We start from the raw sequence: 12,721 nt of genomic DNA, 5'->3' as shown, positions 1-12,721 counted from the left end.
GGTCTTTGTCATAGTATTATCTCCATTCCTTCGGGGATGTTTAGTTCACTATGTCCTCATTGTGCATTCCACTATTAATTTCATTAGTGCTTCTATGATCCCTTCAATTTTATTTGGTCATAAGGATACCTAATTGTATAGCTATCTGGATTTTCTCTCAGTAATGCTCAGAACAAGGTCATAACTATTTTACATATCATTTCCCAAAGTCTATATAAATTAAACTCTACTAATCATCCACTCTCCTATTCTCCCTCCCTGTCACTGCAAATATAATTTTACTTCTTTTCAACTGAAACACTTCTAGCAGCAGGAAATTATCTTTTATGGAATTTCCCAAAATCTCTTTTCTCAAACTACTTCCCAGAATGGATTCTTCACTCTCCAATTTACAAATATACTGAGTCTCCAATTTGATTAAAGCAGCATTTTTGAAACCTGGCAATTTTAGATATATTTCAATTCCCAGAATTCTGGAAATCTAAACCCAATCTGTGTTACTAATTCTAACTGGAAGCCTAGCCAGGCTAAATTAATTAAAAGCCTTGAACAATTCTTAATCCAAGCAAGCCCCTTTAAATCAAGCCAAGCCATATTTCTAAAGCTCTTTCTGGATACTTGCATTTATTCTTCACCCTCGTTTAATTAATTCTCTGTATGGGGAACTTATTTTCGCATATGAACTTACTAATTAATTAAAATTGGATATATTTTTGTCCCCCCCCCCAAAAAAATCATTTTTGTATGTTGGACAGGTTGTTATTAAAGTAATTGGAAAATACTAGTATAGGCATGTTCTCCATAAATTCATTAAAAAGTGCTTCTGTCATTTTTAAAGAACACTTGAGTATAAGCAAGAAGAAACCATCTTAAGAACATTTGAAAATATATTTCATTCTTACCATAAATTCTCTGCAGTAAGCTAAATCATACAAGAATGAAACTAGTATAGTTTCCTATTGGCTGAACAGAATAAGACACTCAAAAGCAGTACCTGGAGCTGCTGCCATAAGACGTCCTGATACATCTGAACCAGGCAATTTTCTTTTTAGAATTGGAACAATCTTCTCATCAAAATATTCCATTGCCATAGATGAAATGTCCCTTAACTCCTGAAGGACTTCATGGGCTCTTTGAGGAGCTTTAGTGGAGTTTACATACCTTAACACACGATAAATTTCATCTATTACCTAGTAATAAATGGAAAAAATAGAGACTTGGCTACAGCAAGATTAAATGAACATACTTTCCAACTGGGATCTCGTTTTCTATAATGACTTTTTAATTATTTAAAAACAAATTAAAAAGTACTAGAAATAGTATGTAAAACAACTGAAGGGCGTGCATGTTTAATCCGACTTATGGGCATAGTAAATCTGAGGACAGTAAATCACAGTAAACCTAGAAAACAAACCAATTTTAATCAATATTTTATATATGTCTTTACTTTATGCATCATATGATTGAAGACTTTTCAGCCAGGTAGACCAATTTGTTATAGGAAAGGAAAAAGCATTCTTATACAAGAATAGATATTAAATAACAAAAGCCACAACTTTTGTACAGGAGATCCTTACTGACGTCCTCAAAATAATTTAGTGCTAACCAGTGCTTTTTTTGTGTAAAAAAAAAAAAAGGTGCCGGAACTCACACACAACATACAACCCGCCTTGCCTTCCCTACAAGGTTCCATCCAAAAAAGGTGCCGGAACTCCGTTCTGGGCATTCTATGACAAAAAAAAAAAAAAAGCCCTGGTGCTAACATATATTACCTTAACTTTAATATAGCCCTTTTTAAACATTACCTTTCCAGGTATGAAGCAGCAGAGGTTGGAATCCACATATTTCATGAATGTCATGTTTAGCAGTGATAACCTTGTTTCTACTGCAGCAAGAATATCTGCATGGCGAGCTAGTGAATGATTTCTCCTTTCTGATTCCCGCCTAAAAAAGAAATTCAGGTCTGTCATTTAGTGACACTGCAAATAATAGCTATGAACAAAAAATTACAGAATTAGAAGATGTGAAAGAAAACGTGACATCAGAAATCCATATATTATCAGAACTGTCCAAAATTCCTAATTCTATTTATTTTATTTTGTTAAAAATTGAAAGTTGATCCAACTGTTTCTTTTTTGAAATATGTTTCAGGAACAGATAAAATTCATAGGCACATCTCTGGTTAAAATTATTATTTACAGACATCATATTCCTATAGACCATATCAGCAATCAAATTCTTATATTCTTGTCCGTTCCTATATTCCATGTAGGGAAGATTTTAGGATCTACTGTTTAATGCCTCCAGTAAGGTACAAAAATATGCTTTAGGTCCATAAAAGTACTCCTTCTCCTTTTAAAGAGATGAGGCAGGGCAGGTGATTACTAAAAATTAGTGAATTATTGTTGTTCCTGAATGCATGTAGTAATTTTCTTCTTAATCTAGCATAATTTATTACTACTTTGTAGTTCTGAAATTAATAAGAGGATGCAATAATGAAAACCAATTCACATATTTTCACTGGGGAAAATTGTCTCTTAATACAGGAGTCCCCAAGCCCCATCCGTGGGATGCAGGTAGCACACAAAACCACAGCCCCTCTGGTCCATGGAAAAACCTCTCTCCATGGAACTGGTCCCTGATGTCCAAAAGGTTGGGGACCTCTGCCTTAATACACAGGACAGATTATACTTCAAAATCTAACAATCTTCACATTGAATTCCAATGTGTTTTTAAAATTAACCCCTCGCCTTCTAAGTGCTTGATAGGCTGACTGATGAGGGGCCTATTTCTCAGGCTTCAATCATTTCCCTGGCTGTTTTTATGCCTGCTCATCCAACGATCTTAGTTGCTGCAAAGTTGAATGTGTGTCCTTGTTCATTGCACTGTGAAGCTACCAATGAGTTTGGGTCTCCTTGTTTGATTGCTCGCTTGTGTTCTTGCAGTCTGGTGGTTAGCTTCCTCCCTGTCTGTTTTACATAGTCACAGAGGAAATCCATACAGGGCATTCTGTACATTACATTGGAAGTATCTCCCACCTCCAACCAATCTTTATAATGCATAATTTGTCCTTGTATGGTAGCCTCTGGGCGGTGTGTGATGCCCACCTGCAGATCTCGGAAGCTGCGTTTTACGGCTTCTGAAATGTTTTTGGTATATGGCAGGGTGTGCCATGCGGTTGCTCTTGTACCTTGTTTCTTCCTTTCTCTTCCCACTGTGTTGCGCAGACATCTTGTAACTAATGATTGTTGATACCCATTCTGCTTGAATTCTTCACCTAGTATCTGCTCTCCAGCTGTTTGGTTTGCTGGGTACTAGAGTGGATTCTCACCCTGCCATAGTGTTCTGATGCAACTCTTTTTATGTGACGATGGTTGCTGTAGAAATTCTGAATGTGTATGGTGTTGGTGGCTTTGTGATAAACTGTGGTTTTTAGGCTTCCATCCTCTTATCTGTCAACAAGTACCTCTAAAATGGTAATTGCCTGGCTGTTTCTTCCTCCACTGTGAACTGTATGTCAGGGAAAATGGAGTTCAATATGGTATGGAAGTCTTTAAGTGTGTTTCTCTTGATGATGACAAATGTGTCATCCACGTAACGGCATCCGAATTTAGCTGTGTGGTTTCAAAATGCATGGTGTTCTAGTTCACACAGGACTGTTTCTGCAATGATTCCTGATATTGGGGATCCCATAGGTGTCCTTTTTATTTGTTCATACATTTTGTTTTTGAGTGTGAAGAAGGTGCATTGTCAGTATTGAAGTAGCTTCATGATTTGTGTCTTGGTTAGGTTGTTTTGATCTGTTGTACTCTTCTTCTAGTTTTCTATCTATTAATAGATGTAAATAGGGATACTACATCAAAAAAGACCATGATCTCATCAGGGAGCCACATTTAAATCTTGTAGTTTTGTCAGAAATTGTATGGATGATGTGACTGTGCTGTTCGAGGGTTGGGTCAGGAAGCTTAAGTGCTGCGACAACCATTTAGCCAGGTTATATGTAGAGATGTCTCGTAGCATTACAGTAGGTCTGAGAGGGACTCCTATTTTGTGTATCTTGGGGAGTCCATAGAATCTTGCTGGGGCTGCATCTGTTCCTCTCATTTTCCATTACTCCTTCTCTGTTATACGGTTGTTTTGTTTGAGCTGGCTGAGCATTCAATTGGGTGACCATTGTTCTTATCTCTAATGTCTTTGCTGGTCTGTATTCTGAGGAATCATTGAGCAAGGCTAATGCCTTTGTTTCATAATCTGTATGATTCATCACCACCGTTGAGTAACCTTTGTCTGCCGGTAACATTCGTTTAGTGATCGTTCAATGTTACAGTGGCACTGAAAAAAGTGACAGGCTCAGTTTTCACATTTACAACTGCTGCAGCATCCCCATGGTGTCTGATCAAAATTTGGGTATTTGGCAACTGGTATGTATTTATGACAGTTGCAACTGAGCTGGGATCATGTATGGTCACCATTTGTAGTTTTCACAACTAGCTTTCAACAAGCAAAAGTCAATGGAGGAATCCAGCTTTGCTTAACAACATGATTCACTTAACAACTGCAATGATTTGCTCAATAACTGTGGCAAAAAAGTCGTAAAATGAGACTCAACTCATTTAACTGCCTTGCTTAACAGCCAAACATTTTGGGCTTAATTGTGGTTGTAAGTCAAAAATTATCTGCATTTCTAGAGTTAGGATATATTAATGATGCTGTTTAAAATTCATTTTAAATTTGTTACATCATACATTGCTTTGGGGAAACTCTGAGTAGAATATGGATAATTACATGCAAATGAACAAGGCAGACATATATTGGAAGAGCTTTGATAGATCCTGGCAGCAATAAACCAAGAGCAGAAAACTGAAAAAGCAGACAGGAGACTGGGAACTAGATACCCAAGCAAAACATTGCAACATCAGGCCTCTACAAATAAATCAAATTAGTCAGCACATTCTAAAAGGAAATACTGTGGCAAAATGGAAGTTTCTTACTGAAAGGAAACTATTATTATATAAAGCTGTTTAATCTAACAGTGTACTTCATGATCAAATTCCCACTAGTAAGTTGTTATAAACCAGTGGTGGCGAACCTATGGCACGGGTGCCAGAGACGGCACTCAGAGCCCTCTCTGTGGGCATGCATGCCCTGGCCCCAGTCCTAGGCCTTCAGCTGGGTTTTATAAAACCTTTTCGCTTTAGGCCTCCGCCAACGTGTACAAAAAAAAAAAGGTTCAATCAATCAGTTAATTTCAACTTCTCGCGGGGAAAAAAAAGATCTTGCAAAGTTGGAATTGATTGATTGAACTTTTTAGACCCACCCAGTCTGCTGTTACCACTGCAGCCACGCCCACCCAATGGGCCACACCCACCCAGCAGCTGACGATGCATAAGTGGGTTTTGGGTTGCAGTTTGGGTTCTCAGTCTCTAAAAGGTTCGCCATCACTGTTATAAACTATCAGCTATAAAGCTCTATGGGCACATGCCTGGTCATTTGAGTGCCTGTCTCTCATGGCACTTGCCAGGCTGGTTTGATCCTGCAGGGTTGGCACATTTTGGATTCTTTTGAGGAAACATCATCCATCGGGACAATAGAATTATGTCTTTTCTGTAGCAGCCCCTGTCCTCTGGAACAAGGTTCCTCCTAAGATGCGGATGTGGTTTAGAAAAGCCATAAAGATCTGGCTATTCACACAAGTGTTTGGAGAGAGCGAGACCAAGGCTCCCATTTGCCATCTTTATTGATTTTATTACAATTTCTTGTTTGTTTATTGTGAGCCACCCAGAGTCATTGTGAGTCAGGTGGCATATAAGTTTTCAAATTCTAAGTAGGATTACAAACAACTGATTCATAAATATGCATCAGCCACCACAGAATCAAAGGGCTGGACAAGATCTTGCAGGTCTTCCAGTCCAGCCCCCTGACCAGGGGAAGAATGTTCAGCCCACTTTGACAACTATTTATCCAATACTCACAAACACTCACACCTTCAGGAGGCAGGGGATTCTATTGCCTAATTACTTTCAGAGTCAAAAAAATTCTTCCTTGCTTTGAAGTTAGATCTCTATCAGTAAAGTTATTCCTACTCTTAGGCACTACAGGTTAAATGTTAATAATATTAAATTAATAAACAACTTTAGTTCCTTTTTATTGATGTAATTGAGGACTTGAGCTGATGCCTAAGCATAGTAATGGAGAGAATGAGCACATTATCATAGCTAAAACTTGATCAAGGCAAAATAGAAATAGGTTGCCCGGACAAATGATCCTCAATCTGCTCGGGGAAGGGGGGGAATTGCACTTTGTTTTGAAATGCATCATTTGATTATGCTCCTGGAACCAATCATGTCACTGGAGACACAGACAGCAATTGTTGTTAGGAGTACCTTTCATCAACTCGGTATAATGTCCCTTTCCGAGCAAAGATAGCATGATACCATTATTTTTCTGAGTGGCATGCCTGGTACCCATACTAACAACCTTTTGGCACTAGGAAGTCACATTAGTTTTTCCCCGACATTGCTATAATTTATGCTTAGTTTAAATGTCTATTCCAGTGATGGCGAACCTTTTAGAGACCGAGTGCCCAAAAACTGGCCCTGCCCCTGCTCCACTCCCTGCCCCGCCCCCCCCCTCCGCCCTGTCCCCCTCCCTGCCTGCCGGAAGGGCCACTCACCGCTTCCAGGGCCCACTGCAGATTGCCCAGGCAGCCCAGCAGTGCTATGGCGGTCACGCCCTCTGCCTGCGCCCTGCAGCATCAGCTGTGAACAATGGGGTGTGAGGGCAGAGTCTTGTCTAGGCTGCCTGGCTGCCTTGGCTGTGCTGCTCCGCGTGGGCCATGCTTGGGGGGGCGACTCTCCTTCAGGGAGGCTGGAGAGGCTGCATGTGTGCCCACAGAGAGGGCTCCGAGTGCCGCCTCTGGCACCCGTGCCATAGGTTCGCCACCACTGGTCTATTCTATTCTGGGATGTGTGAACTTTACATTTGATATCTTTCCTGTACTAGTTATTTAAGAAGTATATTTATACTGCTTATCTTTTTTCAAAATGTTTGTCATTTTCTTTTCTCAAAAAGCCTTCGTTAATGAAATAATGAACCTTCGTTAATGAAATAATGAACAAATAACCCTGAGAATGATGAGATATGGATACATATAGACATTCAAAATCAGGACCACCTTCAATAGTATTATAGCTTATCATCTGCACGCCATCACAGCAGAATTGACTCTGAAACAGAATGCAGCAATCTCAGCTGAAACAGAGGGAGAAAATGACCGTTCACTTTCAAAATATTCCAAGCTCAGAATGGCCAAGCGTCAAATCATTCAGCACACACAAAAGAGGCAAGTGGTACCTCTCCCTGCTATTCTATTTACATGTGATAAACAATGGTTCTGCCACAAGATGGAAATACTTTAATCTGTTAAATATTTGTCTATAGGATTGCGTATGGAAGTTTTTCTTGAATCTCATCTGTACATGCAGTTTTTTTAGATTGTCTTATCTCTGATCTTCAGTTTTGTTGATCACATACCTTGGAAGTTGTGCTTTAACCTGTTTCTGACACAAGTTATGGTATCTTTCCACTTTCAGAAATCCCTGGTTTAGCATTCTCTGACAAACTAAATCCATTCTCTTACAAACCTAGATGGGAAAAACAAAGACAAAATGTAAGGTATCTGAGGTAGTGAATAGATTGCAGGCTTCTTTATTATTATTAGACTTTTTTTATCATTGTGTGCATAATAAACAAAGTAGTAGCATACTTAATACTCCTGCCTATTTTCCCCACAACAGCAACTTTGAGGGAAGTTGGGCTGAGCAAGAAAAACTGGCCTAAAGTCACCAAGCTGGTCTTCATGTTAAGGTGGAACTTGAACTAGATAACTCCCATACAATCGTTCCCAAAGCTCTTTTAATATAACCCTCATCTCATAATTAATATTTAATGTTCTATTTTAAAATGGTCATTTTTCCATAAAATGACATTTTAAAAATTGGTACTTTTGATGCGATTCTTAGCATTAATAGAAAATGGGGATTTGAAGCTCTGAAGAAATAGATCACAAAGAACCTTTAAAAAAAATCATACGTACAGCTTTTTTTAACGCAATTAATAATCTTTATTGTAATCTTCATCCCAACTGCCTAGTAAATAAAGAGTTATTTCCATATTCATCATTTTGAACAGGGTTTCTGTAGTTCCAGCAGTCTTTTATGCCAATTTACAATACTCAATGTATATCTAATGTCTCTATTTTCTTTTTTTCCTAGTGGAGACAGGCATAATATAAAAGTTGGAAATAACTAATAAAGGAGAATATTTGGAGCTCAGGGTTGACATGAGGGATCCTGGGTGCTCTCTGAGCTTACTTGTTTTCTTGCAGACGTTTCATTACCCAAACTAGATAACATCATCAGTGCTAGAAAACAAGCAAGCTTAGAAATAACTAAACAATAGATAAATGGATGCAGAGGAGATAATCAGTTCTATTTTGTTTATCAATTGAATATTCTTTTTTGCTTTCTTAAAAGCAGTTTAAGCAGAAGTAAGCATCTAAAAGGTTCTTATATAATGCTATGGCTTCTTTGCAAAATAAAAAGAGGTAATCCAATTCATTTATTTCTATCCTTCTGTAGCTAATCCCACCCCTATTTGTCAGTTGATCATCATGGAAAAGACTTGGCATCTTGAAATACTATGTTTGTTTTTAACCACTAGCTAGAAAATGAAGCCATAATCCAAAACTGAGCATTGTTCATAGACAAAATGCTTTGGCTGCAAATAGCTTTCAAAAACTATATTTATGGCATGGAATCTGAATCTGAATGCATCCTCACATTGTTTCTGTTAACACTTTAATTTCAATTATAGCAGCAAACCATTGTTTTCTCTTGCTAAACTAGATGTGGTAAAAGTTGGAGCTTGGGTTCTCAGTATCTTCCTTCTCTTCCTCCATCATATTTACCTATTTTTTTTACCTCACTGCAATTTGAAAAGATATGAAGAGGGAATCAATTTCTATGTTTCATACCATGAAAATTGCAGATTTTCAGAACCACCCACAGTTATGCAGGCTGATGAACAAATTAAAAACAAACAAATAAAAAATGAGTTTGTAAATAAGAATTTCTATATGGAAGAAAGAAACAGGATTTGATTTCTTTGAGAGACGTAAAAATAATTTCTGGGGATTTTTAATCCTGATTCTGAACTCCTACTATTTATTTTTATATTTAATTTTCAGAAAGAAGTCTACAAGTTCAGGTTTATGGGGATAAATACTATTTATGCTATCTATGCTATTACACCTTGGCTGAATTTGAAAAGCTAAGTAGGGTTTAACTTGATAAGCACAGGAAATACCATGGTTATAAAGTAGACTGGAAAGTTGGAAAAATATCCTAGAAGAAAACAATGGCAAAACATTTCCATATTGTTGCCAAGAAAATTAAACAGATGTTTTATGAAAGTTACTAGGAATGAAACCTGATGATGACTTTTTATGAGGGGGACAAGCTGCCACTCTGCGTTTCCAATCCTGTTTCAACATGCTTCCTATTTTTTTAGTTACTAAACTTGGATATGATCTGTGGGTCCCCAAAGATAGTCCTGGATGTATTGAAGAGTTCGAGAAACAAAACCCTTAAAATAGCTTTTCTTAGTATAGAAACACATTTTAGATTCTAGCACCTTGAATAATTATTTTTGATCCTTTACTTCATAAATTTCAATCTTAATATTTGGCCAAGATAAGGCTGCATTCCATTCATGATTTAACTTATTCAAAATCAAAGACAGATAAGAAAAATGCTCAAGCACATGCCTTATGAAAACCATGAGAGATGAAAATAAGGGGGTGAGACAAAAATCCTAAACAATAGAAAGAGGATTCCATCTTCCCTTTAGAGATGTTGAAATGTAAGGCAAAGAAGAGGTAGTGCTATGACAATTACATTTTTGAGCAACAAAAAAAAGATTTTTAAAATAGAATGAGCAATGCCATATCAACCATAGCAAAAATGGCAAATTCTGCTCTCTTGATTTTTATTTCCTGCTTGGACTTAAGCAAGAGATGCATTAGCTTGGCTAATCCACAAAGTGCAATTAGACCAAATAAATAGGTAAAACATAATCACTGTGTAGGATTTCATAAAGAAATCTTGATGAAACTACAAGAGATTCTGCTTTATATTTTAAGTTTGATTTGACCAGCACATTCCTCAAAAGTGAAAAGGAAATCATTGAGCATGAAAGTTCAAGATGAAAAGATTGCCTGCACTGACTTCCAGTTCCGGTATACGGCGACACCGGTCGTGTCTGCAGACTCGTCTCCATACTGGCCGGGTTTTCTTCACCAGTAGGCCCCTTAGTGGGTTGAAAGTCGCCCTAGAGGGGCGACCATTGAGGAGGCTTGCTGGTGACTGCAGGAGGGCGGCAGCTTATCTCGTGGCTCCAGCTATCTCCTTAGAGCCGACGGAGCAAAGATCGTCCAAGATGGCCGATTACCCTGTAGCACCAGCCGAAAGTCACAACTACATCTAAGTGTAATAGACCCACCGCGGATGATCTGGGTGAGACCCCTTCTGCTCCTCTCTTCATCCTATTCTGTTTTTTTTTTTTTGCCTGTAAAAGCTTTGTTGGACTTATTTCCCTGTCTTGAAAAAGCAGCTTTTGTGTGCACAGGAAGAAAGGCGCTAAACAAAAGGATAGAACAACAAATTTTAAAGACTACACTTTATTCGCATTTACTTTGGGGAACAGAAAAAACTCTTTTCTAAGAGCTGTACCATTATTTTACACTGGAAGATTATTTCTTTTTCTACCTTTTCCTTTAAAAGATAGAAAAAAAGGGGGGGGGGAAATGATGTCTGGAAAAGATTTTTTAATCTACTGAGAACCTCTAGTGGCGAAAAGATAACATTGCAACTTCTGATTATTGTTTGGAGATGAGATGGATTTGACCTTCAAACTATTCTTGAAGAGAAAAGATAAGCCGATGGGAATTGTGGGGGTGGATATTGCTTAACTTTTATTAATTACAGCCTCCACTAAAAGAAAAAAGGGATTCTCTTCAACTACTATTAAAATGGAGAAACCTTATTCACAATTAAACTGTAACCTATATTGGAAAAGATTTATGAGGCTACTGAAGAAATATGTGCTACAATGAAAGATTACAACAGAATTAAGAGCCAGAAACTCTACTCCAAACCTTCAAACTGACTTTCAGACTATATCTGACCATTCTATAAATCAAAACATACTAGAAGAGGAATCAGTTGAGATTAAAGAGGAATTTACTTTACTTTACAAGCATTTCAACTATATCTTCGAGGATCAGAAAAATCAAAGACTGAGATTTGAACCTTTAAAGCAACGAAGCTTTAAGGATAAGAGAAACAGACACCCAATGCAGAGGACAGAATGCTTTTTACTGTCTCAAATGATATTACAAGCAACAAAGAGAGACCTATCGGCTGAAAGGGAAGCGTTGTTATGGAAACCTGCCTGGCACAAAAAGGAGGCCAGAATAAGACTGAAAAGAGAAATTTAAAATTATATGTAATGGATCAAAGGCACTGTAGAATTATGGATTGATTTAAGGATTAAGAGTTAGAGTTAGAAGTAAGAGAAAAATGGGTGATTATTAGAATATATATATTAAATAGATTAAGAATGTATTTTTGAAACGTAAAGAATTGGAAGATGAAATTAAATTAAAAGAAAAGTCTTTGATTTTAAATCCTTCTGATGAAAATATTAAAGAATCTGTAAAGTTATTAAGGACACAATTCAATATGTTGTTAGCAGATCAAGCTGCAACCAACTTATTGTTTATGAAACAAAATACATTTTGTAATGCTAACAAGCCAGGGAGATGGTAGGCTTACCAGTTAAGAAAGAAACAGAGACAGAGAATAATAGATAAAATAAATTATCAGGGTAAATTAGTTTCTCAGAAGGAATTGATTAAGAAATCTTTTTTGGAGTATTACCAAAAATTATATAAATCTACCAATGTTCAAATTTTAGATATAAATAAATATTTAAATGAGGCTAGTTTTCCCAAATTGACAGAGAATCAGAAGCAGGAAATTAATGGCTTAATTACCAAGGAGGAAATTACGTTAGCAATTCAGCAATTGAAACCAGGGAAAGCACCGGGTACGGATGGGTTAACAGCTGTTTATTATAAAGCTTTAATGGAGGAGATGATTCAGCCATTAGGTAATCTTTTTAATGATATTTTACAGGGTCTAGAGATTCCTCCTTCATGGCGTAGTGCTTTTATATCACTGATTCCAAAAGAGGATCAAGATCTTACTTTACCAAAGAATTATAGGCCTATATCTCTTTTAAATGTGGATTATAAGATATTTGTAAAAATTTTAGTAAATAGGCTTATGAGGGTTGTGCATCATCTTGTGCATAAAGATCAATCTGGGTTTATAACTGGAAGGTATATGAAAAATAATGTTAGACAAATTATTAACTTATTAGAATATTTAGACAAGAACAACCAAGTCCCTGCAGGGTTGATATTTTTAGATGCTGAAAAGGCTTTTGATCAATTGAATTGGCATTTTATGTTAAGAGTAATGGAGGAGATGAATTTTGGTGAAAAGATAGTACAAGCTCTTACGGTAATATATCAAAAACAAACGGCACAACTTATTGTTAATGGAGGGTTGTCAGAGGTTTTCACAATAGAGAAAGG

General features: G+C 37.1%; 1 protein-coding gene across 1 annotated transcript in view; it reads right to left on the bottom strand.

Annotated features, from left to right (window-relative positions):
• FBXO28 (F-box protein 28) overlaps window positions 1-12,721 on the bottom strand; it is a 41,891-nt gene that overhangs the window by 13,550 nt on the left and 15,620 nt on the right. Inside the window, exons 2-4 of the mRNA XM_039341694.1 lie at window positions 7,534-7,643; window positions 1,806-1,944; window positions 995-1,190 (exon numbers count right to left, since the gene is read on the bottom strand). Coding sequence (XP_039197628.1) covers window positions 995-1,190; window positions 1,806-1,944; window positions 7,534-7,643 — 445 coding nt within the window. The remainder of the gene's footprint in view (window positions 1-994; window positions 1,191-1,805; window positions 1,945-7,533; window positions 7,644-12,721) is intronic.

This window comes from Crotalus tigris, unplaced genomic scaffold (assembly GCF_016545835.1).
Source record: "Crotalus tigris isolate CLP2741 ecotype Arizona unplaced genomic scaffold, ASM1654583v1 scf7180000017771.5222438, whole genome shotgun sequence".
Classification (NCBI taxonomy): domain Eukaryota; kingdom Metazoa; phylum Chordata; class Lepidosauria; order Squamata; family Viperidae; genus Crotalus; species Crotalus tigris.
The sequence above is the reverse complement of the archived record's forward strand: the minus strand, read 5'-3'. Positions and strand labels throughout refer to the sequence as shown.